At 46.7% G+C, this 27,835-nt stretch overlaps 1 protein-coding gene and 1 long non-coding RNA gene across 2 annotated transcripts in view; one reads left to right on the forward strand and one right to left on the reverse strand.

Annotated features, from left to right (window-relative positions):
- Nucleotides 1-13,379, reverse strand: part of LOC309346306 — a 92,002-nt gene extending 78,623 nt beyond the window's left edge. The window contains exon 1 of the long non-coding RNA XR_014158588.1: nucleotides 13,336-13,379. This is a non-coding gene — a long non-coding RNA (uncharacterized lncRNA). The remainder of the gene's footprint in view (nucleotides 1-13,335) is intronic.
- Nucleotides 13,380-21,150: 7,771 nt separating this feature from the next.
- On the forward strand, nucleotides 21,151-27,166 carry CITED4 (Cbp/p300 interacting transactivator with Glu/Asp rich carboxy-terminal domain 4). The gene is made up of 2 exons (XM_081869698.1): nucleotides 21,151-21,484; nucleotides 25,048-27,166. Exon 2 carries the CDS (start codon nucleotides 25,061-25,063, stop codon nucleotides 25,736-25,738), a length of 678 nt encoding a protein of 225 aa, XP_081725824.1. The 5' UTR covers nucleotides 21,151-21,484; nucleotides 25,048-25,060; the 3' UTR covers nucleotides 25,739-27,166.
- The last annotated feature ends 669 nt before the right edge of the window (nucleotides 27,167-27,835 follow it).

Consider the following 27,835-nt stretch of genomic DNA (forward strand, 5'->3'; position numbering starts at 1 on the left):
TTAAAATTCAAAGTAACTCTATCTTGTGACATATCATATTGAAGCCCATGAAGTTCTAAAGAGATTTGTATTTTTAGTTTTGATGTATCTCAATTCTGGGCTGAGCTTTTAAGGTTTTTGTGTAGTCCGGCAAGGCCAAAATTGTCTGTGTTTTTTTAATTCCAAACCCTCATAACTCAAAAACGGGACAAGATAAAAAAAAAATAGATTTCAACTTAGTTTTGATCATTCAACAAGTGTACAAAATGTTAAGAAAATTGGATGACATGAAGTAAAAAAAGCTGGATCACTTGATATGGAATGACCCCATTGTGCTTTAAATATATCGTGTGTACACAGCCTTCGATGCCAAACAAAGACCTTTCTTTGTTATTCCCAGAGGCTTTGTACATTTTTATCTCCAGGCTTTGACCTTGTTATATAACTGCGTCTTTTGAAACAAGCAAATAAATAAATAAATAAATAAATAAAGGATTATGTACTCTATTTCATTGCACTGATCTGATTGCTTCTATATTTTCTCTGCAAAGCACTCTGGGAATCATGTTGGCTGAAGAACAATAAGGAATTGTTCACAACAACAACAAAATGAGTGTGAGTGTATGGTTGAGAGATTGTTATTGTTGGCATCCGTCTGTCTCTGGAGACAAAGGAGGAGTATGCCTTTGCAAGTGAAGTCCAAGTGTTGGACAGTTGCAATGCCAGCTGTGGCTGTAGAGATTGATGCGGGAAAGACATGTTTTGTTGCAGCTGGGGCAGATGAAGGCGTCTGGTTGCGTTGCTACAGATGCACCATGGCGTTTCTCCGCTCTGCGCTCCACCCAGCGGTCATTTCTCCTCTGGCCACTGCTATGGATACACAACCTGATTGTCTGTCTCCAGGCCCTGCGGTTGTCTGTGAGGGATTCCCACACGGCAGGTTTAATGTTGCCAGCATTCACGTCACATTCACAGACATATTTGTAACACAGAGCTCATATCCGTCAACTGTCCCAGGGGGGAAATGGAACAGTCCCGTAATTTCTTGTGAGAGAACAGTGGTCCCAATGGCCGCTGCAATCTCTTGTCGCACTCTCGCCCCCAGAAGGGTCTTTTTTCAAGGCGGTGATATTATGCAGTGCCCCAAAACATGCATTTTGGGGCACTGTGCCCCCCAAAAAGCGTTTTTGGGAGTCCGCAATCTCATGCAGGTCATGTGACTCACACATGTGACTCACCCAGAAGATGGTGTTCCAGTTTGGGGCCGTTTCATATTACTGAGTCACGGCTCCTTGGCGCTTCAAATACCCTGAGGGAAGAGGGGCTGGCCCCATTGATTTCAGTGAGGACAGCTGGTTGAATTAAGGCAGAGGAACCCAGTGAACAGCAGCAAATTTAAGAAATAGCCTTAGAAAGTCTGTGCAGACCCTTTCTAGTTTCTAGTTTAGCAGACGCTGGGCATATATTTTCAGATTCTGTTATTTGTGCGCGGGGAAAGGACAGCTGCCTGCTTCTGGGCAACCACATCCACGCAGATTTCCGGATCTCGTGATTATACAGTAGAATGTATAAGACCAAAGAAGGTGACTAATTTCCCAGCTTGCATACTTAGGGAAACTTCCCATAGTACTGCATGATTTGAACCCAGCACTGCAAGTTAATGTGAACTGCAGTTAGTGGAACTTGAACCAGGACTCGTTCCTTTTTAAAATGAACTTTCTAAACTCTGGCATTCATATGTACATAAGCAACCGTTCTTGCTAATAAACTGCGGGTGAGGCAAAAGAGGGCCCAATCCACATACAGTGGTACCTCTGGTTACGTACTTAATTCATTCCACAGGTCTGTTCTTAACCTGAAACTGTTCTTAACCTGAAGCACCACTTTAGCTAATGGGGCCTCCCACTGCTGCTGTGCCGCCGCCGCTGCCGCGCAATTTCTGTTCTCATCCTGAAGCAAAGTTCTTAACCTGAGGTATTATTTCTGGGTTAGCGGAGTCTGTAACCGGAAGCGTATGTAACCCGAGGTACCACTGTACTGTACACTGGGCCCAGGAAACCCTGTTAGCACCCCATAGCTCAAAATAAGCTGGCAGCTGGAGTTTGTGTCCCTCTTTTCCCCAACCCGAAAATTCAGCCTAATCTTGCATCTATATATGTCTATCAGCATATACAAATTTTATGCAGATTTGCACCATCGGCCTGTGCAGGACAGGAAGGGGACAAAAGTATCTTATTCATCTGGTTCGACAAGGAAAGGCATGGTTGGCCTTTTAAAAGCAGGAAAAACACACGATTGGGAGACCTGGGCTTAACGCGTCATCTCCATGTGTTCTTGCGTAGGAAATGGTTAAACAAGAACGGTGGACTCTGCTCTCCTGCCCTTGTGCTCAGCGCAAGAGGTTTCTAGCAACAAGGTGTGTGCGCACGTGGCAGATGGGTGAAGCCAGGTATGCTTGCCACATGCCACAAAGCAGGGATGGAACATGGAAGCAGATGCTGCCCATTCAAGGCCAAAATGTAAAGGTGTAAAGGTGAGGGAATCACCTTGCTTAGGGCACAAGGACTTTTATCAACTCAGCGGGCTTGTTGTTGCTTTTCCCTTCAATGACAGCAGATTTCATACACCTCAGTCATTTCTCGGGTGCTTAGGAATGACCAAAAAAAGAAGAGAGGAACCTGTAAAACAGGTCTCTGTGACCTCTTGATGGAACAGCTCCAGCTGGCCGTGAGTCACATATACAACTTACCCACTCCAGGTCTAGCAGAAGAAGCAAGCGCTACCAGGCGGGCTTAAAAACCTGCCTCAGGAGAGGAGGACTGCCAGGCTCACAAATGGCAAAGAAAGGAATTCAGCCCTGTTTGGGGTGGGGTGGTACTTGAAGAATCAGGCGTCTGGTTTTCTTCTTGATTTGGCCTTGTACCTTCATGCCCATGTAGCAGCTATGTGCATCTTTTACCCAATTTAGATGGGTGCACCAGCTGCTCCTGCTCCTGAGGTCAGGTGGGGCGACGGCAACTCATGCCTTAGTGACGTCTAGACTGGATTACTGCATTGCACCCTGCATGGGGGGGGGCTGCCTTTGGAACCTTCAGCTGGCCCAGAAGGCAGTAGCAAGGAATGTGATGTGTGCTGGCCTCGTGAGACAATCTCATGCCTATCCTGCAGTACCTCCACCAGTTTCCAGAGCAATTCAAAGACTTGGTAATCACCTTGAAACTCCTAAGTGGCCTGGGTTGGGGGTAACCAATGTGGGAGACATTGCTGGACTCCAGCTCCCATCAGACTCTGCCAGCATGGCCAATGGCCAGGAGTGATCAGAGGTGTAGCCTTTATATCTATTTCTATTTTGTTGGCATCTGACTGTCTCGAGAGACAATGGATTGAAGTCAAATCGCTGCATTAGCAGCACCAAAATGACCTCCCCCGGGGCGCACGACTGGGCAGTGCGCATGGAGGTCTTTGGCTGCTCAGACAACAAAACCCTCCTCTTGGCCGTGCTGGAAAGCAGAGCCACACATTTGGCACCAGCTTGGCTTCAGGAGTGCCAGGAGGACTGTAGGCGTACATGGTGCCATCCAACCATCTTAGGGAGTCCACTGCAGATTTGTGTTGGGTTTACTCCTAGTGGTTAAGAACGGTGGACTCGTAATCTGGTGAACGGGGTTCACGTCTCTGCTCCTCCACATGCAGCTGCTGGGTGACCTTGGGCCAGTCACACTTCTCTGAAGTCTCTCATACCCCCCTCACCTCACAGAGTGTTTGTTGTCGGGGAGGAAGGGAAAGGAGTTTGTTAGCCGCTTTGAGATTCCTTGGGGTAGTGATAAAGCGGGATATCAAATCCAAACTCCTCTTCTTCTTCTTATGCTGAGAGGCAGAGGGTGCTTCCAAAAGGGGGCATAATTTGCAAATGGGCCATTGGGATATTTTGTTTTTACTCTTATTGGGTTTCTCCTGGACAGGGTAAATCCTTAACTTGAGAAAAAGCATGGACTGACATGTCTTCCCCCGCCCCCAACAACATTGTGTGGACTTCAGGGCCAGAGTAAGACCTTTGGAGATGCCTCCTTTGAAAAATCAAATGTCAAATGCTTTTAACAACAACAACAAGAACCTCTCTTTTTTTTGTCCCTACTTTGTTAGTGCCCTAAGCACATGCTTAGTCTTATTATTGGTTAATCCAGCACTGGTGGGTGCTGCAAAAATGTTTGTGCACGAGGAACACCAATCCAAGAATAAACACAGATGTGGGAGCCCCTCCAGTCCGGAACACTGTGAAATGCTCATCTAGAGACTAGCCTTAAGCAGAGCACAGTGGGGAATGGGAACACTGCCAAATCCCTCAAGCACATGCACACACGTTTGCATCCATGCTAGTGGAAGATGTGTCTGCTGGTGCTGTTTGTGTTCTTTGGAAGTTCCTGCAATGAGCTTTGATTTCCAGTGTTGCCAATTATGGAGAACAATTGCACTGCTGCTTAGTTCACAGCCAATTGTGAAAGAAGCTAAAGGCGAGGTCTTGTGCAACAGGGGAGGTTCTGCAGTGCAAACAAAAGCCGATTCACACACTGTGTTTAGGCTCTGCCCCACCCCCTTGCAGAATAGTTAGCCCTTCCCATAAGCAATGCTGAGTTGTAAATTTGTAAAGAGATCAAGGGTGGTGGGTGACCACTGGGGCTGGTGGGGTGGAGGGCAGCGAGCCCCGCAGTAGGTGGAGTCACAGACCATAACTGACAGAGCCAACTCTGTGTAGATTTGTCCTTATCCCTGCTCCCTGCTGAGTTCTGCAAGGCCAGACCAAGAAGGAGGAAGCTGACAGGCAGTGCAAGCCCTTGGGCTCCTTGTTGTAAACAAAAAAGCAGCCTGGTATGCACTCTGCAACATATTAACTCCCAAAACCAGGCCACACATCTTCCCAGCCATGTGACCCATGCGAGATCACAGAGTGGTGGTGGTAAAGTGTAGTAGAAGCTTGTCATGGTGGTCCTCAAAGCCACACCCACAAGTGCAGTCCAAAAATGCAGGCCCCTGTGTTGATGTATTCTATACATGCATACATATATCCCAAAGAGCATTATAGTTCATAGCATAATAGCCAAACTTATTGTGATCAGCTGACAGTTGTAGAATAGTAAAGTGGCAAGGGTCCCTCTAGCAGAATACGATCTGTGCTGACTAGCAGAAGCCCTCCCTGGTTTCAAGCTGTTGATGTTCACAGCCCTAATCTGGAGATGAAGATTGGACTGGGAAATGGAGATCTTCTGCATGCAAAAGCAGAAAGGGCTGCAGCCCTTCCCCCCATCATATTGACTGGTAAGCCTGGGATCCACATCCCTGACCAGCCACGAAGTTCACTGGGCCCGTTGCTGTTACGACCTGTGCCCACCTTATTATGAGATGATTATGAGGCTAAATCAGGGCGCCTCACACTCATAGATGCCACCTTGAGTTGAGGTGCTCCAACAGATAATGTCATTTGCTCCTGCTGCTGCCGGGGGGGCGTGGAGGAGTCCTGACACTGTCCTCTTGCACATACCCCTCCTGCCACACCAAAGCCAAACCAGGTGAACCAAGGGAGCAACCCAGCCCAAGACAAGCCCAAATGACCTGTGCCCAGCATCCATGAGCTCACACTGGCTCACATGTTATATGTCTCACCCAAAGCGGACATCTCCACCCAAATCAAGTCTATATAATAAACAATAATAATGGCCTGCTAGAACATCGGTGGTTGGCCACCCGCCAAGGGGTGAATGGGAGAAGGAAAAAGGATTCTGCCCATGACACAACAGTGAATGTGTAGTAGTGAGTGTGACTAATTATGCCAGGGTCGTAATAGAAGCAGAACTCCTTTTGACAACAGCTGCCAAAATGCAGAATCCATTGACGCCAGCAAAATCTCTTCCACAATGTTGTTTTGTCTAAAAATTAGGAACAGATAAATAGATACGACACGTGTACATTACCTGGCATTTCAGAGACGCAAGTCCCTTTGTTCTTAAGGATATTGAGCTTTGGCTCAATAAAATCTAAAATATCCTACATGGCACTGCACAGATGGCATGACCCGCAAGCACCCTCCAACACAATGATTCTAAGTGTTTTTCCTTAGCTTTGTTCCTGTGCTCCACAGTGTGTTTGACAAAAATACAGTAACAAATCATACAGCATCTAGAACAGCACATTAAAATTGCTAGGGCAGGCAAAAAACCCCAAAACCCTTAAGTGGTCTGCCAAGCACTTTTCAAGTGGTCTGTGGGGGGGGGGAGTTTGGGAACCACTGGTGTTGATTTTTATTTATTTATAAGATTTCTCACCCGCCTTTCGCCATAAGGCCCAAGGGCAAGCTACAACATAATATATAGTTATAAAAACAAATAAAACAGTTGCAATCATTAAAACAAGTAAAAGCAGATTAGAAGAATATTGATTCAGCAAAAGAGATGGGTCCCAGCAAAAAGAACTTTCACTGCCGGTAGGTCAGGATAAAGAGGTGTGCCTTCAGCATATGGCAGAAATTGAATAATGGTAGCGCTAGATCTGTGAGGAGGGAGTAACACAATTTAGGGGCTTCCATAAAAACAGTTCCCATTCCTCACATTATCAAAAGTGGTGGAACTAGCCAGAGAGACTCCTCTGCCAATCTTAAAACCAGTCTGTAGAGATGGAGGTGGTTTTTCAGATATTGCCGCACCCACATAAATTCTGAATAGGTGAAAGGTAAAGGACCTCTGGATGGTTAAGTCCAGTCAAAGACAACTATGGGGTTGCGGCGCTCATCTCGCTTTCAGGCCAAGGGAGCTGGTGTTTGTCCACAGACAGCTTTCCGGGTCATGTGGCCAGGAGGACTAAACCACTTCTGGTGCAACGGGACACCGTGACAGGTGCCAGAGCACACGGAAACACTATTTACCTTCCCGCTGCAGTGGTACCTATTTATCTACTTGCACTGGCATGCTAGGTTGGCAGGAGCTGGGACAGAGCAACAGGCACTCACTCTGTTGCGGGGATTTGAACCGCCAACCTTTTGATTGGCAAGTCCAAGAGGCTCAGTGGTTTAGACCGCAGCGCCACCCGCATCTGAATACATGATCAGGAACACTGCAAAAAGCAGGGTCCCCAGATGAACAGAGCCAGTGCATGAAACAAGTTGGGAGGTTTCTGTTCACAGATTCAGCTGAAACATGCAGAAGCATCCCACGCCACATTCGGACTGAAGGCAGACAGTTCACCGGGTGGGGCTGCAGAGCTTTCTCTTCCAGAATAAGGTTAACCATGTAAAGTTAATCTCAGCTTAACTTGACAAATGCTCCTTCCCACAGTGGTACTTCCTGGCAGGCCTGTAGCTGTAAATTTTGTTGTCTGGGGCCTTAAGGGATGAGGAACCTCCTTAGCAGTAATATTTCAAACATTCCTATGCCGCCTCTTCACTGAAGTCGCTATAATAAAGATAAAACAATGTACAAAAAAGAAAAAGCGCAAACAATATTCAGTTTAAAACGCAGTTGCAGTGTGGAAGAAACAGAATTGGAATGGCACAGCTGCAAAGGCCTTCTTAAATAAGAGTGTTTTAAGGAAGCGCCAAAATATAATCAAGATGACGCCAGCCTGAGTTCACAAAGCTCAGTGCTTCGAATCTTCACCAAAAATCCAGAACGCAGAAATAGGCAGAGTCATATACAGTGGTACCTCGGTTCCCAAATGCCTCCATTGTCAAACGTTTCGGTTCTCAAACGCCAAAAACCTGGAAGTAAATTTTTCCATTTTCGAACGCTCTTTGGAACTCAAATGTGCGCCGCAGCTTCCGCTGACTGCAAGAAGCTCTTGCAAACAATGGGAAGCCGCACCTCAGTTTTCGAACGTTTCGGAAGCCGAACGGTCTTCCGGAACAGATTATGTTTGACAACCGAGGTACCACTGTATTTTAAAATGATTTAACTGCATCACATAGGCCAGGTGTGGAGAACCTTTGGTTTTGTCTCCAGATGTCGCTGAACTAGAACTCGTATCAGCCCAACAAGCATGAGCAGGGATGCTGGGAGTTGTGTGTGGATGCAACCGAGAAGCAGCCCTGAGGTGGTCAAGTTTGGTTCTTAGTGAATGGTGCTCAGTAACCTATATCGATGCTTGCCCTGCATAATTAAAACGGTTAGAGATTTTCACTTTTCATTTTTAAAAAAACAAATACCATACTTTTCTGTTTATAAGACGCCCCCATGTATAGGACGCCCCTTATTTTGGGGGACTCAAATTTAACAAAATGGGGGGAGATGGCACAGAGTTGTTGAGCAACCAATCAAACGTCTACCCTATGCACTACACATGTACAGTATAAGAAGACCCCCACTTTTTAGCATGATTTTAAAAGAAAAAAACATACAGTGGTACCTTGGGTTAAGTACTTAATTCGTTCCGGAGGTCCATTCTTAACCTGAAACTGTTCTTAACCTGAAGCACCACTTTAGCTAATGGAGCCTCCTGCTGCCGCCGCGCTGCCAGAGCACGATTTCTGTTCTCATCCTGAAGCAAAGTTCTTAACCTGAGGTACTATTTCTGGGTTAGCGGAGTCTATAACCTGAAGCGTATGTAACCCGAGGTACCACACAGTGGTACCTTGGGTTACATATGCTTCAGGATACATACCTGTTTCAGGTTAAGAACGGACCTCCAGAACGAATAAAGTACTTAACCCAAGGTACCACTGTAGTCTTCACATGCCCACAAACACACACTCTCTCTCGTATTGACACAGTGCACCACATGCTCCCATGCCAGATCCCTGGCACTTAAAACAGGCTTCAGATGCCAAGCCCTGTGAAGAGCTGGTTCTGAAGCCCTTTGCTGAGGGCAGGAGAGGTGAAACGAGCCCATCTTCTGGCTTGGCTCCTGTTGAAACTACCAACAGGAGTAGACCTCAGCTGCACCCTGTCCGCGCTCTCTTATTCCAGCAGGTATTACAAGCCTTTCACATCCTCCTCATGGGGGAGAGGTGTTTAATTAGACCATGTAGGAACTTGCTGTGCATGTTTATGTCAAAGCAAAGACCAAGGATGATGAGCAAAGACCAGCTAATTACGAATAGCGCTCCAAGTTCTGAGCAATGTTGGGGGTAGTGGAGCAAGCCTCCAAAATGGCTGCTCTCCAATAAACGGAGCTAAATTGACTCGGGTCTCCCCTCAGCTGCCTCTTTTGCTTTTAATTAAAAGCAAACACCAAGGCAAGAGAGTGGGAAGCGTAGCAGGAAAGCCAGTCAGCAAAGCCAGCCTCCAAAGGCCAAGAGAAAAAGTAAATACAAGAGAACAATTCAGGAAGTTTGCACTTTTATTTTGCTACTTTTAAGTCTGGAACAAGCCGGCAAGGTGGGATGGGGCCACAGAGTGCTTTTCCTACGCCCTCGGCAACAACCCAAACGTAAATGTTGCATAAATGTATAGAGGGGAATTTGCACAGTGTGTGGCTGGCATCACTTTTCGTTCATTTTTACGAAATGGATTCATATTTGCTTCACATATGCCTACTGAAGTGCTTCAGTCTGCAGAACTTGCACTTTTAAAAGTGAAGCATGGTGCCTTTTACGTATTTGTAAGGAATTGATCTTTTAGTGCGGCAGCTTCTACACTGCGGAACTACCTGCCTCTTGACATTAGGAAGGTACCTTCACTGTATCCTTTTTCAACACCTGCTAAAAACTTTCTTGTTTAGGCAAACCTACCCAGACATATAAAGCTGACATCTGATTTAATCTGTAATTGTAGCTTATAATGCTCTTTTGACAATTTTCTTTATATTCTGTTGGAAAAAAAAAAACCTTGTTTTTAATTTTGACTTCTATTGATAATCTCAGAGCGGTTTAACAGTCATTCCCTCCTCCCAGGAAACTCTGGAAATTTTAGCTCTCTGATGGAAATAGGGGTCTTCTAACAACCGTTAGCACTCCCAAGAATCCTTGGGGGAAGCCATGACTGTTTAAAGCAGTATGATACTGCTTTAAATGTATTGTAAACTGCTTCGGTTTTGTTCGTTTTTTACAGCGAAGCAGGGTACAAATTTTATTAAATAAATGAAATGAAATAACATAAAAATGTATAATGCAAGTGGGGGCCTCAAGTGACGCCAAGCAATTGTTGTACGTTTTCCTACCATTTTCTTGCTCACAAAAAAGCTCCATTTGGAAGTAGGTTTGTGGTGCAAAGAATGCCAAAGTGACTTCTACTGCGTACTTTGAATTTGACGATCAAGACAGTCTAGAAGCTGCCTTACATTTATGTGTTAATATGTTGGTCTTTCAGGGTTCTTTGTTTTGTTTGTTTGCTTGGTTGGTTTTTTGTTGCAACAGACCAACACCACAACCCCTCTCAGAATAGGTAACCTTAGGTCAGTCATTATATATCAACTACCTCACCGGATTTTTGTGGAGATAAAACTGGTGGTGGGATATGAACAACAACACCCTGAGCTATTTTGAAAGAAGGGTGGGATTGAAATGTAAGCAATGAATAAAAGTAAAGATATCTCGATTCTTTCTTAACCATTCATTCATCCACTGATTAGATTTCAACATTCCTCAGCTGGGAAGGTAGAAAGATTCTCCAGCCTTTCCCAACCATCAGTAATAATCATCCAATCTCCCCCGAAACAAAAATACAAGGCACTTGGCAACTTTGCCAGAACTATTAATAAATCTAAATCTCTGGCCAAGTGTGCCTCAGGTAACCTACATTGATGGGGGGGACCCATTCACAGAAATCTGATAGAAAACTCATAACATTATTTTTGGAACAGCTTCTAGCAAAGGCCATTTGCTGAACAGCAAGCTGGTCCTCCCCACCTACTTTTTCACATGTGACTTTTTGGGGCAAGTCGCATCAATTCATTGTGACTCAGTGCAGACAAGGTGACTTTGGTTCAGCTGCCAGGGCAAGCCAAGGACATCCTACCCGCCCATGAAAGTGTGGAGCTTGTTCCTGTCATGATTATATGGCTCTCTCAGAACTGCCTAGATAGATCATTTGTTTGTGCTATGACTAGGGCTATGTGTGCTCCGTGATTCGGCTCAAGCAGGCCCACACCTCAGCAAGGGAGCCCACGGCCAACCTCCAGACAGGGAAATGGAGCGTGCTCCTTCATCTCCTCGTGCTAGTCACTGCTTGCGTGCTCAAAGAGGACAGGCGATCCTGCAGCAGCAGCAAGAAAGAGGAGGAGGCCTCTTAGTTCACAAACTTTTAAACTTTTTACTGGCTAGGTGCTCCTTAGGCCTGCAAGTTTTTCGCAGCATCCGCACAACACTGTTAGCATCAAAATGTGGTCTCTGTGGCTGCATTTTGCCGCTTCCGTGCACATTTTGCCGCTTCCGTGCATGCGCGTGACGTCATTTTCAGCGTCTGTGTATGCGCGAGCAGTGAAACCCAGAAGTAACGCACTCCGTTACTTCTGGGTTGCCGCGGAGCACAACCCAAAAGCACTCAACCTGAAGCACATTCAACCCAAGGTATGACTGTATAATATTACTTGCCCACCATAGTCCAGCTACTGGTCACCTCAGGATTGGATTATTATGTGAGGCTGCCCTTGGGCCTAGTCGGGAAGCTCTAGTGTGTGCAGAAAGTAGCAGCTAGACTGCTGCTGGGTACAAACAGTTGATAGCATATGACACCTCTGCTCAGGGCCGTAGTTAGGGAGTGAAGAGGTGGGGCCCCACCAGGGGCACAGGTGATGGGGGAAGCACAAAATCGGCTAAAAATATGTCCATAAATATAAATATTGATTATTGCCTCATAGGAAATGGTTTTAAATAGAGGGTGAATTGAATGGGTGGAGGGAGGGTTGGAGGAGAGGCGGAAAGAAGAGCTAATTTGTCCGTGGCTAGGGGGTGTAATCTGGCAGTTCTGCCAGGGGCGCAAGATCACCTAGCTACAGCTCTGCCTCTGCTAGAGCATCTGAACTGGCTGGGTTCACAGCTCTTGTTTTTGTTCACAATTGCCTGAAGCACTTGGGTCCAGGATACCTTCCAGCTCAGTCTGAGATCATCTGGAGGAACTGCCACCAGTTACAGAGGCCCAGCTGGCCTCAACTACAATTTAGGCATCTAATGTCATGCCAGTCCCATGCCGTGGAATACTCTTCCAGGACAGATGCAACACGGCACACTCATTTTGACTTTTAAGCATCTCTTGCAAAAGAAGTAAGTCTCTTGTTAAGACCCCATCTACACTACACATTTTAAATGACACCATACCACTTGGCTTTCCCCCAAAGAATCCTGGGCACTGTATCTTGAGAGTTATTGAGGGAACTCTATCCTTCTCATAGAGCTGCAATTCCCAGAATTCCCTGGGAAGAAAGATTGGCTGTTAAACCGTTCCTTGAGGGGAATAGGGTTCTCCCAACAACTCTCAGCACCCTTAACAAACAGCAGTTCCCAGGATTCTATTCTTTGAGAGATGATATAGTATAGTTCATGGGGAGACAAATTAAGGCCCAGGGGCCGGATCCTGCCCAATCACCTTCTAAATCCGGCCCACGAATGATCCGGGAATCAGCGTGTATTTACATGAGTAGAATTTGTGCTTTTATTTATAATGCATCTCTGGGTTATTTGTGGGGCATAGGAATTCGTTCATTTTTTTATTTAATTTTTCAAAATATAGTGAGCCCCCCCCCAAGGTCTGAGGGACAGTGGACCAGCCCCCTGCTGAAAAAGTTTGCTGACCCCTGCTATAGTTGTTTAAAGTAGTATGTTACTCTTTTAAATACATAGTGCAGATGGGGCCAAAGACACAGCTTTGCAGGGCTGATTCAAAGTGCAGAAGTAAGCTCAGCTGTGCAATCTCTATCACTTCCATGGTCAGGGCCGTGCATGGATTTGCATCCATGGGTGTGTGCGCACATGTACTCCCTCCACAGGTATACATAACAGAGCTGCACACGCTGGATTTGGCAAGTCCACACTGACAGTTCCAAAGTTACAAACAATCATTACATAATTAAGCAATTAATTGACTTAGTCATCGCCTGTTTGAAAAGCCAAAACCCCTCCTTCTAAGCACAGCCCCTGAGCACCCAACCCAACCTCCTGCTGGGGCAGGCCCTGTGTAAACAGAAGGAATCCTCCCAAATGTGTTGAAGCTCAGCAGTCTCTAGCTCCTGAGAGTTGTGCAGGATCTCATCCAAAGTGGAAAGACATCCCCCACTGCCCTTTTCTAGTGGCTGATGATTTATGGGCTGCTACTATGGAGTCCGTTCCCCCAAACTGTCTCTCAACTTAGGCCTACAGTCAAAAATACTAGGATGACGGAGCCTACAATTCAAAGCATACTTACAAGGGAGTAAGCCCCAGTAAACGCGGCATTGTCTTACCTCTGAGTAAACACGCAAAAATACAGTGCAAGGCGATCATTAAGTCAATGCACAAAACAGTAAAAACCTAAGTATAAATCACCTGACATGTTTACATTCCAAGCGGAATGGTTTTAAACAAGTTAATTGTTAATTAACTATGGGGAAATGGCAGCTGCCTGCTTAGAAGCATACTCTGGCATACTCCAACCTCCTGCTCAGTACTGGATCCCCAATCTTTATTTTATTTTGTTACTTATTGCATTGGGGGGGGGGGGAGAGATCTGAAAACTCTCCTGTTTCCACTAGCTTTTTCCTAAAAGCATCTCTTTATTTGAATTCTGCTGCTATTGAGCTTGGTCACATTCTGAAGCGACTTTTGGCCAGGCATCCCTGGGGCAGCTGTCTGTCTTTTTAGATCCTGGTTTGTTATCATTTTATTTGTGAATATAGTGTACATTGGTGATTTTTATTGGAAGCCATCTTGAAAGGGTATACTCCTAAACATAGCCTACAAATATTTTAAATAAATATATGGTAACATAGCTGTGTTCATCAGTTGCCTCAAAATTGGGTGGTGTTTTGGTATTTTTTACCAAAGTTGTGGAACTTTTCTTATAGTTTTTGAGCTATTTTTAAGTAAATTCGCCAAAGTCTAGCATGTTGTAGTACATAAAATTGGATCCAGGCCAAGAGTAGAGCAGAGCAGGGGTGAGGAACCCCATGCCCACCTTCCCCACACCTGATATTAGGTGTAGGGGCAGATAAAGATGTGAGTTGTGCATCCAATCAACGAGAATACACTTCTTCGTATCTGAAGAAGTGTGCATGCACACGAAAGCTCATACCTAGAACTAACTTAGTTGGTCTTTAAGGTGCTACTGGAAGGAATTTTTTTATTTTGTTTTGACTATGGCAGACCAACACGGCTACCTATCTGTAACAATCAACGAGAAAACAGGAATAAACTCTGTGTCAATCAGCATTTGGTTGGGGAGTCCAATCCTGTTTGGCTCAGCAGTGCCTTTGTTCCCTGTGAGGAAGTCACTGGTGCAGCCAGACTCTGCAAAATGCAGGATTGAACCTGCCACCCACCAACTGATGGGCAGGGAGTTCAATCCTGCCAATGAATTCTTCAGGGGAACTTTCTAGCGCAGCAAAACCCTACAGAAAACAGTAGACCTGGCAAAATCATCTGACACTGAGTTAATCATGGTACTGTAATTTCCCATGGATTTCAGTGAGCTTTTTTTCTAAGTGTGACTTAGACCTTGATTTCTGAGCAACAGTTATAGGCTGTTTTGACTGTACCATAAATCCTTATTTGTCCCCTGTAAATATTTCCATCTTCTTAACAATTGGCACTCGGCAGCTAACAATAAATACAGAATCAATACTTTATCCAATCCATCTTCATTTGTCCCACCCCGTATCCCCAGCAATGCTAGCGAAGGGGTAGGTATCAGCTCTTGTTTGTTATTAAATCAGTTTCTACGAAGACATGGCTGAATGGACCCATGCGTGATGTTCACAAGTAAGAAGGGTGCATGAGTGTGGCTTTCCCCCCTTGTACTCATTCAGGAAAAATATCCTGTGTTAAACAGTATTAGGGATGTAGAGAAGAAAGAGAGTTTGCCTTGGCGGTGAAGAAGAGAGGCTGAAGCAAGAACCTGCTGATTTTGGAGCTGGGGGCAGAGAGGGGGGGAGGAAACCACATGGCCCAGAAACTAATCTATAAATATATATCCCCTGGGGGTGGAATGTGACCTCATACTCTACTCATGCAACCACGTTCCCTGTGGGTGAAACATGGGGAAAGTAGCATTGTAACTGGTCCACAGGGAGTGTTGAAATATTTCACACACTGTAAACACAAGGAAATGAGGGGTAAATAAGAGGGTAGAAGAACGATGGAGGGCTGAGGCCATGAAGGGATGCCTTGTAAAAAAATCCCTGGCCATGAGAGCAGCAACACTGTTTTAGAAAAATGGCAAGGGCTGAAATATTGTGAGGTCAGGGCAGGGGCTGTAGCTGCCCATCCCCACTGCCTGTAGGAAAATACTGGGCCACTTTTGTGGAATGTTCACCTTTTGGAATAGTAAATCTCTTGCCCTTTGGGGTACCGAGATTAAAAGGGGGGCATGCATGCATTTACAATAAGGAAATATTTGGGCTAGATAGCAGGTTTTATTGCATTACAATTTATGTTCCCTAAAATTCAGTTGTAGTGTTATATGTGCAACGGAAGAAACAATACAAATATTCTTAGAAACCATGTAGCATCTAACACAGCACAGAACAATTGCGACAACAGGCAGGAAAACCATTCAGTGGTCCTCCAAGACTGTCAGCAATTTTCAAGTGGTCCGTGATGGGGAGTGGAGTGGATGGGGTTTTCCATGGTTTCAGGCAGGTGAATTCCTGACCCAACCTGGAGATACCAGGATTGAAACTGAGACTTTCCGCTTGCAAGGCAGCTGCTCTGCCACTAAGCTACCGTATGTTCCTTCCCCCATGCATGCCTACTACACACAGAAGGCTGATGAAGGAGATTTGTTCCCTGTTCTTCCAGAAGGCAAAGTACTGATGGGAGGAAATTCCAGGGAAGCGGGTTTCTGCTAAACATTAGGCAAAACATCCTAACAGTAAGAGCTATTTGACAATGGAACAGAAACTGCCTGATTAATAAATTGATTATTACATTCCCCCCCCCCCCATTTTATGCTCCCAACAACCCTGGGAGGTAGGTTAGGCTGGCCCAAGATCACCCAGTGAGCTACATGGCTGACTGGCATATTGTGATCAGACAGACCTCCATCTGGAACTCAACTCCTCTGAGTTAGTTAGTTAGTTAGTGAAAGAATCTTCCAGCCCTGCGCTTCAACTTATTTATCTACACATGAATGAGCAATCAGGTATGATTACATATTATTAGTAGGATATGTTGAACGATACTCACAGACCCAAGTTTATCGAGGGCACTTATAAGTGGGGACTTGAACCCATGTCTCCCTGCTCTAAGGCCAACATTCAAGGTATTGCAATAAACTGGCTAAAGCAGTGATGGGGGAATCTGTGGCAACGAAGGTGTTGCTGGACTACAACTCCCATCATCCTGGACTGTTGACCATGCTGGTTGGGGCTAATGGGAGATGGAGTTGAAGAATATCTGGAGAGCTGCAGAATTCCCATCCCTGGGCTGAAGGCTTCCAGATAGGAGAAGCATTGCGTCCAAAAGGGCCCTCATTCACTGAAATCATCAGACAACAGCATCCTGAACTATGAATCATTCCTAACCTTCTGTTTACGTTGCACTGCTGTTTGTTTTCCAGTGAGTGAATCCACAATGACTCCAGAATCTATTCCCTGAGTGGTAGCAGCCATTAAGACTCCAGCAATCTCTGCATCCACAGGGGAAGTTGGGATTATTTTTCCCAACCTTCATCACTTCTGCACATTGCCTCATCACAACAGAGCCCGCGTCTCATTTCTAATTGCATTGCGCAAATCCCCTTTCCTTTGCCAGCCGCCCTGGTGCCAAAATCCGAGATGAAGTCAAACTTGTTCTGCCCCACAAATAAATCCACAATGCAAAGAAGAGGTAGAAATAAAATGAAACCTTTTGTATTTTGGATATAAACCACCCACTTTTGGCTGAGTTGGATAAGACCCCTCATTGCTCACAAGGTTATTTGTATGCAACATGAACAGGGATCAAATCATTTTCACCAGCCCCTATGAAATTCTCCCATGATCCCCTATCATTTTGTTTTAACCATTTTTGTTTTAAAGGGTGGGTCCAATCCCTCTGTTCTGTCAAGTAAAGGTGGAGATGTGTGGTTTGTTTTTCCAGGGACATACAACTTTTATCCATCAGTTATTGGCTGCGTTCACATCATACACTGAAAGAAAGCACACGGCTTAAAAGCCCTGGGAACTACGATTTGCCACCCACAAAGTTAGAACTCCCTGCACCCTTAACAAATGACAGTTCCCAGGATTCTTTGAGGGAATTCAAGCACCATCTATGGTTACATCCATACAATACATTTAAAGCATATTTAAATCAAGTGGCGCGTCCCCCAATAACTCCAATTTGCTAAGACTCCTGGGAACTGTAGCTCTGTGAGGGGTAAACTTCAAATCCCAGGATTGGGGGGGGGGCTTAAGCCATGTGTTTTAAATGTATGGTGTATTTATTGATGTATTTTTCACTGAGCCTATCACTATGGACCTCAAGATGGTTCCCCTCCATTTTATCCTCACAACCACCTTGTGAGGTATGTAAAAGAGACCCAATGAGAAGTATAGTCCAGGCTGGCTCCAAGTTTGAAGTAGACCTTTGGAAAAGTGGGTCCTCTTCTACATCAGTGGGTTCACCTGGCGGTGACAGCATTCTCATCAATGGCAGACAGCAAGGGGCTATCTAAATTTCCCATAATGCCCTGGAGCCATGCCACATCAGGGGCATTATGGGAAACATAAATGATAACTGCCAACCCCACAATGGGTGGTGGGCAGCCATTTTAATTTCCCACAATGCCCCCAGAACAGTGGTGCATTGTGGGAAGTGGAGCCGACCACCCAGCCAGCACCAATCAGACATCAGCAGCAGGCTGTGCCACAGCGCTGGAGCTAGTAGCTACTCAAGGATGCTGTGCTGTGTGGCACCAGGCCTGAAAACAGCAGGAGGAAGAGCCCAACTGCTAGAACAAAGTTCCTGGGCCAAACAGAGCTGAATTGAAGTCAATATTTGGTGTGTGCTTTCCCAAGCCACTTAACTCCAAGGAAGTGGCAACAGGTCCGCATCACATGCTATTTTTGTATACCTGAGAAAGAGGAACAGAAGATTCTCATCTGCTCCATTTCGCTGCTACCCAAAAGCAGAGGCCTCACATCTAAAAGTGGAGGTCTTTTGCACAAGGATGGGAAATGCATACTTCTCAGTCCTTCCCAACCATACAACCATACCATCATCATTGCGTTTATTTGTATGCAACCTTTCCTCAAGAATTGTGTTTCTTTATAACCAGCCTTTTTCTCACACCAGGACTCAAGGCAGTTTACAGAAATAAAAACAACACGGATAACATACAGAAAGCTGAAAACCATATACAGGATCATAGAATCTTAGAACTGTAGAGTTGGGAGAGGGACACTGAGGGTCACCAATGCAGGGATTTCAGCTAAAGCAGGCATGTCCAAAGTCTGTTTCGGGGGCCTAATCCGGCCCACTGGTCAATTTAATCCGGCCCCTGTGGCAGTTTATTTCCTGGGGTAAAATCCTTTAAAAACCCTCAATAACTTCAATCCTAAAAGAAGCTCAACAACTCCAACTCTTAAAAAGGTCAACAACTTTGGTCGGCCCCCACGGCCCTTCACGTCATCAAATCTGGCCCTCTTTGAAAAAAGTTTGGACACCACTGAGCTAAAGCATCCATGACTGATGGTTACCCAACCGCTGCTTAAAATCCCACAATAAAGGGGAGTCCCCACCTTCAGAGAGAGTCCACCCCACTATCAAACAGCTCTTACAGTCAGAAAGTTATTTCTTGTGTTTAGTCAGAATCTCCTTTCTTGTAAGGTAATAGTAATTAAACTATATAAAAATTATAAAACCAAATCTATTAAAATACAGACAGTAAAAACAGCAAAGCACTATTCGAAGTACTTTCCTTTTTTAAAAAAGAAAAAAAGTTCCCAAAAGCTTTTCAGAAGAAAATAGTCTTCTCCTGCCAGCAGAAGGACAGCAAGGATGGAGCCGGTCTAGCCTCTCTAGGAAGGTAATTCCAAAGTCTGGGAGCAATTTAAAGAGCCTTACAACAATGCAGTGGTTCAGTTACACTATATTTCTCAATAGAAATATTTTGTAAAGCACAATTTCGTAACAGTAGTAGTAGCAAAATAGTAGTAGCAGCAAAAAAGCAACAAAGAACACAGTGTGGAAAACATTTCAATATTGTAAATGTACGCTTCAATATTGTTAATGTAAACATTGCACTTCTGGCAGTAGCAGCAGCAAAAATAATAATTTTGAACAGTTTTACCCTGCTCCTAGATATTCTAGTAATGCAATTCATAGGATTAGCTTTGTCTTAGCAATATGAAAAGGTCAAATGAATACAAACTCCAACCAAACAAATGTACAGTAATACCATAAGAATCCTTGGTTTTAGCCTAGTTTTTGAAAGGTGAATTTTGTCCTGGATTTTGCCCCAAAGGGAAACCCCCTCCAGATATTCCAACCCTAGGGAAGAGAGAAAAATCCTAATCTTTGAGATCTAGCAACTTGATACTGCAACCAATCTGAAATTAGGCTGTTTTCATCACACAAACATGTGGGCCAAAGTCTCATTTGTTGCTTCAGTAAGTAGTCGATTAAGTGCGTCAGGTACATAGGCCCTGAGCAAAGAGACACAAAACTGGAGGCAGGCTTTGGAAAGTGAAGCCAAAAGGTCAAGCAATGGAACAGATAAGGAGTGTGTCTTTCCACTATGTCCAATCGAACGAATGCATAAGCCAACCAGTAGGGACGTGCCCCACTTCTAACAAGCAGGCCCTGGTGATAGGCATAACAAGAGCAATATAAGGAGGAAATAGTAGAAGTTATATGGCAATCGGAATGGGGGGGGGGGCAAGATGGAACAATTCAATTAGAGTTTGTATGCAAAATATGCAATGGCCCTTTACACCTTCAGAAATGCTGAGTCAATCAGCATGTAAGGTGGGAAACCATTGTCTGTATTCAGGCCCAAACGAAAGGAATTGAATTTCTTGAGAAGTTCTCACGCAGCAGCTTCTCACTGCAGCCTCCCTTTGAAGTTCCTTTGTTATCCTTTCAGGTGTTAGCAGAGTTGACGCGTAAGAATGAAAAGCAAAGTGGGGTGCGCAGAAAAATAAACCCCCAAAAACCCAAACAGCAATTCAGGGGACGAGTCACTCAGATGCCCTTATGAACAAAAAAGTTTCCTCGCTTTTCTTGGAAAACGCTTGGGAAATTAGCAGCAGGAGGAAGGCACCGCGCGCGCGCGCGACCAGCGGGAACGCGCCGTATTGCGCCACCCGCTCCTCCCCGTCCAGCGCCCTGTGGTTAATTGAGCCATTCGCGAGGGCCACCTCTTTCCAACCGCGTGGCAGCAGATTAACATCCCCTCTGTATTTGCATAACAAAAGGCAGGTCAGGGCGAGGAATGCGCTCCCCACCGGGGCCCGGGAGTTAATAATAAACAATGCGCCTCGCAATATCTTGGCCGGCAGCCGGCAGCCATCCCTCTGCGCCCTCTCACCCGCTCACGCTTCGCCAATCGCCAGGGGAGAGCAAAGGCTGCAAGAATTCTCTCCTCGCCACCCCCTGCTTTCCACTCTCTCCCTCTGTCCTCGTGTTTGTTTGCATGCATACACACGTTACGTGCGCGCACGCCACCGTGTGCAAGATGAGCGCCGGCAAAGAGGGCTGTTAGGCGAGCCGGTTTGGAGAGGGAAGGAGGAGAGATGGAGAGATGGAAGAAAGCAAGCAGGCAGACAGGCAGGCAGCGCTTCCCCCCACCCGTCCTTTCCTCCTCCTGCCTTTGCATATGCTGCAAACTCCCGCCATTGTGTTGCAATCCCTCCTTCTTCGGAGATGAAACAAAAACAGGTAGGCGGGACCCTGCGATTCTTCACCTCGGCCCCCTCTTCGCCGCTTTGGAAAAAGCATCCAGGCTGGGGAGGGGGGAGAAGAGCCATTTGGGAGAGCTGGACCAATCAGAGGCGCAGGGGCGGAGACTTTGGCTCCGCCCCCCTCCGGCTTCTCCCTCTCTCTCTGTGTGTATGTATATATATTAAAAAACGCTGAAGTTTAACCTACTTGCAAATACACACAGCGGCGCCTGCGAGGGTTCGGCTGGGAGCCGGAGAAAGAGGAGGCGGAGGAGCAGCAGCAGCAGCAGCCGCCGCCGCCGCCGCCGCCGGAGGAAGGACCCGCCGCTTGGAATTGATGCGGCCGGGCTGGAGGTGCCTTTGCAAGCGCGGCGGGCAGGCTGGCCAGCTCGCTCGTGGGAATAGCAGCCGCGTGTAAGGAAGGAAGGGAAGAAAGGGGAGCCGCCGCCGCTTTCCTCCTCCTGCCGAGGTGACTTTCTCAGCCGGGCCATTTGCGAGTTTGCAGCCTTCCCTTCGGATCGCCGCCTTTGGGGTATGTAGCCGAGGAGGGAGTCGAGGAAACCACGGCGGGGAAAGGAGGGTGACATTGGGCTTCGAGAGGCTCCGCAGAGACGGCCACGATCGGAAAACTATTATTATTATTATTTATTTTGCATTGCCTGCCGTTCGTCGAGGTGGCCAGGAAAACGGGCTTTTTCTTTCTCCTTTCCAGCCCAGCACCAGCCCGAGTCCTCATTTGCGCGGAGCGCTCCTTCGGCGGCATTGTCTTTTGCTCGGGAGCAGGCAGGGAAGGGTTAAACTTCTGTGTTCAAAGTGCTGATCTTTGTGCTGGCGGAATGTGCCGGGGCGGGAGCTGCCTGGAGCCGGCAAAGGGGGGGAGGAGGAGGAGGGGGGAGAGAAAAAGAGAGGGAAGCGGGGAGGGGGGTTGGCCATGGGAAGCGGGTTAGGGAACGGGCGCGCTGCTGCTTGCATTCTGCGGGGCATATTACCAGCGCCGGGTTCTGCGATCCGACAGCGTTGGGGAGGTTGCAACAGACTTTTTATTTTCATGCACAAGGTCGCCTTCGTTTATCCGGGATGTAAAACCCATTGCATAAATCCTCTGTTCGCTGCCAGCGGCCTGCTTTCGTATTTGCAAGCTGCTTAAGGTGTCCCGGGGTTGGGCAGGAATGACAAATCGGTGACTTAGGGAAGGTGGCGAGGTAACCAACCTCGATTTCATTGCCTACTGCGTCCTTAGGCGGATCTTCATCCTCCCGTGCGCTAGGGGGCAGTATTGTCGTTCCCCTGTTGCTCCTCTAGGGGGCGCCGTGGAGCCTCGGCTTGGGTTAAGAGGGCCACCAGCTTAGATCTGTTTTTAAAAGGGGGTTGGATAAGTGCATGCCTGGCCAGTCTGTTAGGATAGGGCAGCACATCCTGATAATCAGATCCTGTTGGCTGAGTGCATGTCAGCTGGGAAGTAAAGGGGGGGGGCATCGGTGGAGAGAGATAAAGGTACTTGTTTCTACATACTTGAAGAACAGAATTTTAAAACCTCAGCCTAAGAGTTGTGAATTGAAAGGAGAAGGGATGTATGCTGTGAGCTTAAGCACCCATTATTGCACTTTCAAGAACCATGATACATACAAAAGGATTTAGGCTGACAGCCCAAACCTTGTCCCTGAAGCACTAGATAGCCTTGCGGGGGAAAGCCATGGGAAGAAGAGTCTCCCCCCCCACACACACACCTTTCTTTTCCTTTTCCTCCCCCTGGGAGGCCTAGGCAGAACTACATAACCTTTGCTCCAGGGTGACTGTGGTGCCCAGGACGGGACTATTTGTTGGGTGGCGACCGTACGCTGCAACATCATGTTGCAGTTCCCCACTCCAACCCATATGGAACCTCCATGTTCAGAATCTCAGAATTGCCAGTTCCTTGGGAGCAGCAGCAACAAGGAGAGGGTTGTGTTAAACAGGCTGTGTTTAACAGCCTTTTTGGAGGCATTTGGTTGGCTGTTGTGACAAATGGGCTGTTGCATTTGTCCTGGCCCAGGAAGGGCTTTGTGGTCTCTTGTGTCCTTGGATGTGTGTCCCCTTCTCAGCTGGCCATGGCTGTTGGACAGTTCTGCCTTAGTGGACACTGTAGCTGCCTCCCATTATAAACTTTTCCTCCACCCCCAAAGCCTCTCTACCACATGACCTGTTAGGGAAGGGGGAGTCCCTGCCATCTGCCACTGTAGATAAGAGAGAGGTTGTAATTCTATATGTGCATGCGCGCACACACAAAGCACAGTTTCCTTCAGTGCATTGGCTCTAGGCCGTTGCCCTAGCCATGATGGGCACAATCTGGGTCCAGCCGGATGTTGCCACACTTAATGCTCCCATCACCCTAGACATTGGGCCATACTGACTGAGGCTGATTAGAATTTGGGGGCAGGAATACAGGGAGGGCCACACATTTTCCACCCTGGCTTTAGAACAGTGTTACCCAAACTTGAGTCTCCATCTGTTTTTTTTGGACTACAACTCCCATCATCCCGAGCTAGTAAGACCAGTGATCATGGATGATGGGAATTGTAGTTCGGGGGGAAACGGCTAGCGACCCAAGTTTAGGAAACACTGTTTTAGAGAAACAATGTGCACCTGTTAACTCGCAAACCAGGTTTGCCTCTCTGCTGAGTTCTTGGCCTAGCCTACCTTGTAAGGTGGTTGAGAGGATGAATGGTGCAGAAGCCGTGTGTGTGTCACTATGAAACACCTTGTCGATACCTACTCTGGAAGAATGGCAGACCAAGGTGACTGAATTTATGGGACTGGCAGAGATGACCGGCAGAATCCGTGACCAGAAGAAAGAGACAGTGGAGGAGGACTGGAAAAAATTTAAAATCTATCTTAAAAATTGTTGTAAAATTTCGGAATGTTAAGATGTCAGGGGATTGGACACTAAGAATTACAGCTATAAATCGAAATTTATAAAGCAGAAACTCTTTTTAAAGAGAATTAAATATAAAAATGGGATGAAGAATTGCTAAAAATTTTGAAATTTGGATGCAGTGAAGGGGAGGTTTGGGGAAGTCGCATTATGTTTGTTTTGTTTTTTGTTTATGTTGTAAAATCAATAAAAATTATTATAAAAAAAAAAAAAGAAACACCTTGTCGAAAAGATGTATACAAAATATAACTTCTGGAGCAGGGGAAGGGGGCACTTGGGAGCCCCATACCCTCTAGAATGGGGCAGCCCAACTTTTCACACCAAGTGGCTGCAAGAGTACGGTGCGAGGCTCTGGCAGGGTCCCTCCTCCTTCCCAAATGTGGGAAAGTGCTAAGGAGGCTTTAGGAAGGAGGTGGGAATACTCTGGGACTCTGTCAGAGCCTCACACCGCCTTTCCAAAGCCCACTTCCTTGCTTACCAGCTTTGGGAAGGAGGCACCAAGGCTGGGGGCTGCCAAAAAAGGCCTTGACCACCCCACTCTGGACTTATGTGTTGCAGGCTTGCATATGTCGTGGCAGCAGTGTTAGAAACTCAGGTATATAAGCTAGGCGCCAAATGGCCCCTTAAACCACAGTTACAGTCGCCAAAACAGAATGTCTAGTTGCCATTTTTGGGGAGGCGGCTCTAAAGTCTTAATTTTCAAATGATGGGCTGACTGTGATTGATTCTCAGTTGAACATCTGGCTAGTTCAGAGGACAACCTTGAGCTAGGTTAATAATTTGGAGAACCTGAAGAAGAAAAGTCACTTGATCCAGGGACAGTCCACATGTATTCCTATTCCGACCTCTTTTTCTTAACGGTGATTGCTGTTGCTCAGGCTGCACAGAAAAAGCGTTTGGGGTTCCTGGAATTCATTCCAGTTTGTGCAGGTTTAAAAGATAACAACTGAGAGAATCCTACAGGATGTGGTGTTAGCATGTGGTCGTATGATCCCCGGGCACGCACCTTTCCAGGTGGCAGAGATATTGGGCGCTTTCCAGGCTCCTAGCATCTTCACTTGGTCGCAAGCGGTTGATCGCCAGGGTGCAAAATGCGCCTGGCTAATTTCAAACACTGCATGGTTTTTGGGGGGGACGGGACCCCGTGCCGCCTTGTACGTGACCCTCCTCCTTTTGTCTTCCAGTGCCCAGCTTGTGATGGCTGACCACATGATGATGTCGATGAGCCACGGGGTGAACGGGATGCAGGGCTACCGGATAGGCATGAATGGGATGCAAGGCCCTCCGCAGCAGCAGCAGCAGCACGTGCTAAGGACGCTCCCAGCCAACCACCAGATGATGCAGTACGGAGGCCCTGCCCTGGACGGAGGCATGAGGCAGAGGCCCAGCATCAATGGACAGATGGGGCACCACCAGGTCCCAGGCGCCATGATGTTCAGCAATCCGAGCCAGCAGCAGCAACAACAACAACAACACCAGCAGCAGCAGCAACAACAACAGCAGCAGCAGCAGCAACAATATTTGGGACCGGTGGGCACTCAGCAGCTCATGGCTAGCATGCACTTGCAGAAACTGAACACGCAATACCAGGGCCACCCCCTCATGGGCATGAGCAACGGGCCCATTGGGGCAGGGGTGCCGCAATACAGGATGGGACCCGGGCAGCACCTGGGGATGCAGCACCTGCCCTCTCCGGCCCTGACCTTGAATGTTATGGACACGGATCCCATCGACGAAGAGGTCTTGACGTCTCTGGTCATGGAGCTCGGCTTGGACCGGGTTCAGGAGCTGCCCGAACTCTTTCTGGGACAGAACGAGTTTGACTTCATCTCGGACTTTGTCAGCAAACAGCAGACCAGTGCCATCAGCTGTTGAGGTGGCTCTGCTGTGGGAGCTGGCGCTTCTTTTTGTGGCTTGATCTCCACCACCACCACCACACGCCCCTACTTCCTGATCTTCCCCCTGCACAGATCTACAGGCTTTCCCAGGTCGCCCTTGCCCCCACCTACTGGAAATAACAATGGACAATCATTTGGAGGCTTCCCCTCCCCCCCCTTTTTTGCTTTGCACTGTTGTGCTCCTCTTGTGTAGGGGGAGAGGGGAGGAATCGGAAAGGTGTCTGTGTTGTTGTTTTTTGCAGACAAGATGGCGCAGAGATGGAGTCGTGTCCTCGGGTTGTGCCTATGGCAGCTACAGAATTTCAAGAAAAACAAAATGGCCTTTTTTTCACCTGCATGGCCTTCTCTCTCCCCCACCCTGCAAAAAACAAAAACAAAAAAAAAACTACCGTCTTGAGTTTGGCCTACAAAGGGGGGCAAGTTGCTGAGAATCCACTCCGCTGTTGGCTTTGTCAAGAAAGTCTAGCAAGCCCCTCTACATTCAGTGTCTGGTTTTTATTTTTAAGCCATTCTTTCACTGAAAGAGTGGGCAGGAGGTAAAAAAAAAAAAATTTAAATGGCTTGCTCTTCCTTGTAAGCCTCAATCTCTTTATTGCTCCTCAGTACTGTGGAATTAGCAACCAGTCTCTCTCCTTGACTTGAAGAGATCAGTGCCCTCAGGTTGTGTTTTGTTCTGTGTTCTTTTTTACTTCCATCTTGTTTTTGTTTTGTTTTGAAAGCGAAACTTCAGCGGATGACATTTTGGGGTTCGGTGCAGGGGAGAGTGGGATTAACCAATCGGTTATAAGATCCTTTGACTTCCTTTTCCAGCTACTACAAACACTGGCTTTTAAGATGCCATCGGAGCTCTTCTTTCTCTGCCTCTGAAACCAAATAAAATCCTTGTAATTGTGTATATTACTGATTCTTTTTTTAAAAAAAAAAATCTTATTTATCACTTGTGTGTTTCTAGTCCCTATTTATTTGGAAGGGCTCGGATTTATTTGCCTTCTGAGATTATTGGGAAGGGCTAACAATAAAGGCTGGGGAATGCATGCCCCTCCAACACTTCCATGGGGTTTTTGTTCTGCTATCAGTAACTGAGAGCAAGGCTGAAAAAAAACCAAAAACCAGACCCTATCTATCTCCCTCCCTCCCTCCTGGGGCTCAAATGTAAATTCTTAGTTCTTAATTGTGTTTCTCGGAAAAGAGGAAAATAAGGTTGCGGCTGAGCAGCTTGTTTCCTTTCTCGGTCTCATTTCCAAAGGCTTTTGGAAAGTTTGCTGCTCAGGTTGGCAGGCCTCTGGAGCTTCTACTGTCCCCTCTTGTCGCAAGCACACGGTAGCACATCATTGTTGATCGATGAAGTGAGAATGTACAGGTGATTTTTTTTTTCCAAAATAAAAGCTAAAACCTCAACACTGAACCTGTTTTGTTTGGGTCGTGCCTCTTGCTTTTTAAACTTCCCTGTTTAGAAAATGCAGCGTGGGTCCTGGAAGTGGTTGAAAGTCTCTGGGTTTCCTGTCTTTTTTTCAAAAATGTGACTTGGGTGAGCTTATGTGTCTCTTGGACAACCCTAAGTCGTCCCGTTTTCTCTACGAAACCACAGCACATGTGCAAAGCTAAGCGAGACTTTCTCGCTTGTCTGGAAACAAGAGGAGGGACTGTTTGCTCAGCACCTCACTTGCACGCAGAAATTCCTAGGTTCAGTTACGGCAGATCCCGTTAAAGAAGGATCTCCAAGGAGCAGGTGCTGGGAAGAACCTCTGCCTGCTGGCCTGGAGAGCTGCTGCCAGTCCGTGTACACAATGCTGGGCTCAGTGGACTAGTGCCCTGGCATTGCATAAGACAGCTTCCAGTACATTCAATTACTTCACATGAGTTGGAAGGCGGGGGGGGGGGGTGTCAGCTTCAAATGTGTGTCTTCTATATAGAACTGGCAGGGTAGTCTCTCTGATCTAAATAAGATGAGTCAACAACATTTTGGCGTTGGCGGCCAGACTAAATTTAGGTTTTGTTGGTGTGCCTCGAGTAAAAGGGAAACAGAGATAAACTAGCAGTTAACTGCGTTCCTGTATGGTTTGCCAATGTACAC

The sequence above is a fragment of the Podarcis erhardii genome (genome assembly GCF_964252035.2).
Source record: "Podarcis erhardii genome assembly, chromosome: 7".
NCBI classification, from domain to species: Eukaryota; Metazoa; Chordata; class Lepidosauria; order Squamata; family Lacertidae; genus Podarcis; species Podarcis erhardii.

What these genes read in the sequence shown, in the direction of transcription:
- CITED4 (XM_081869698.1), top strand. Translation starts at nt 25,061, where the DNA reads ATGGCTGACCACATGATGATGTCGATGAGCCACGGGGTGAACGGGATG.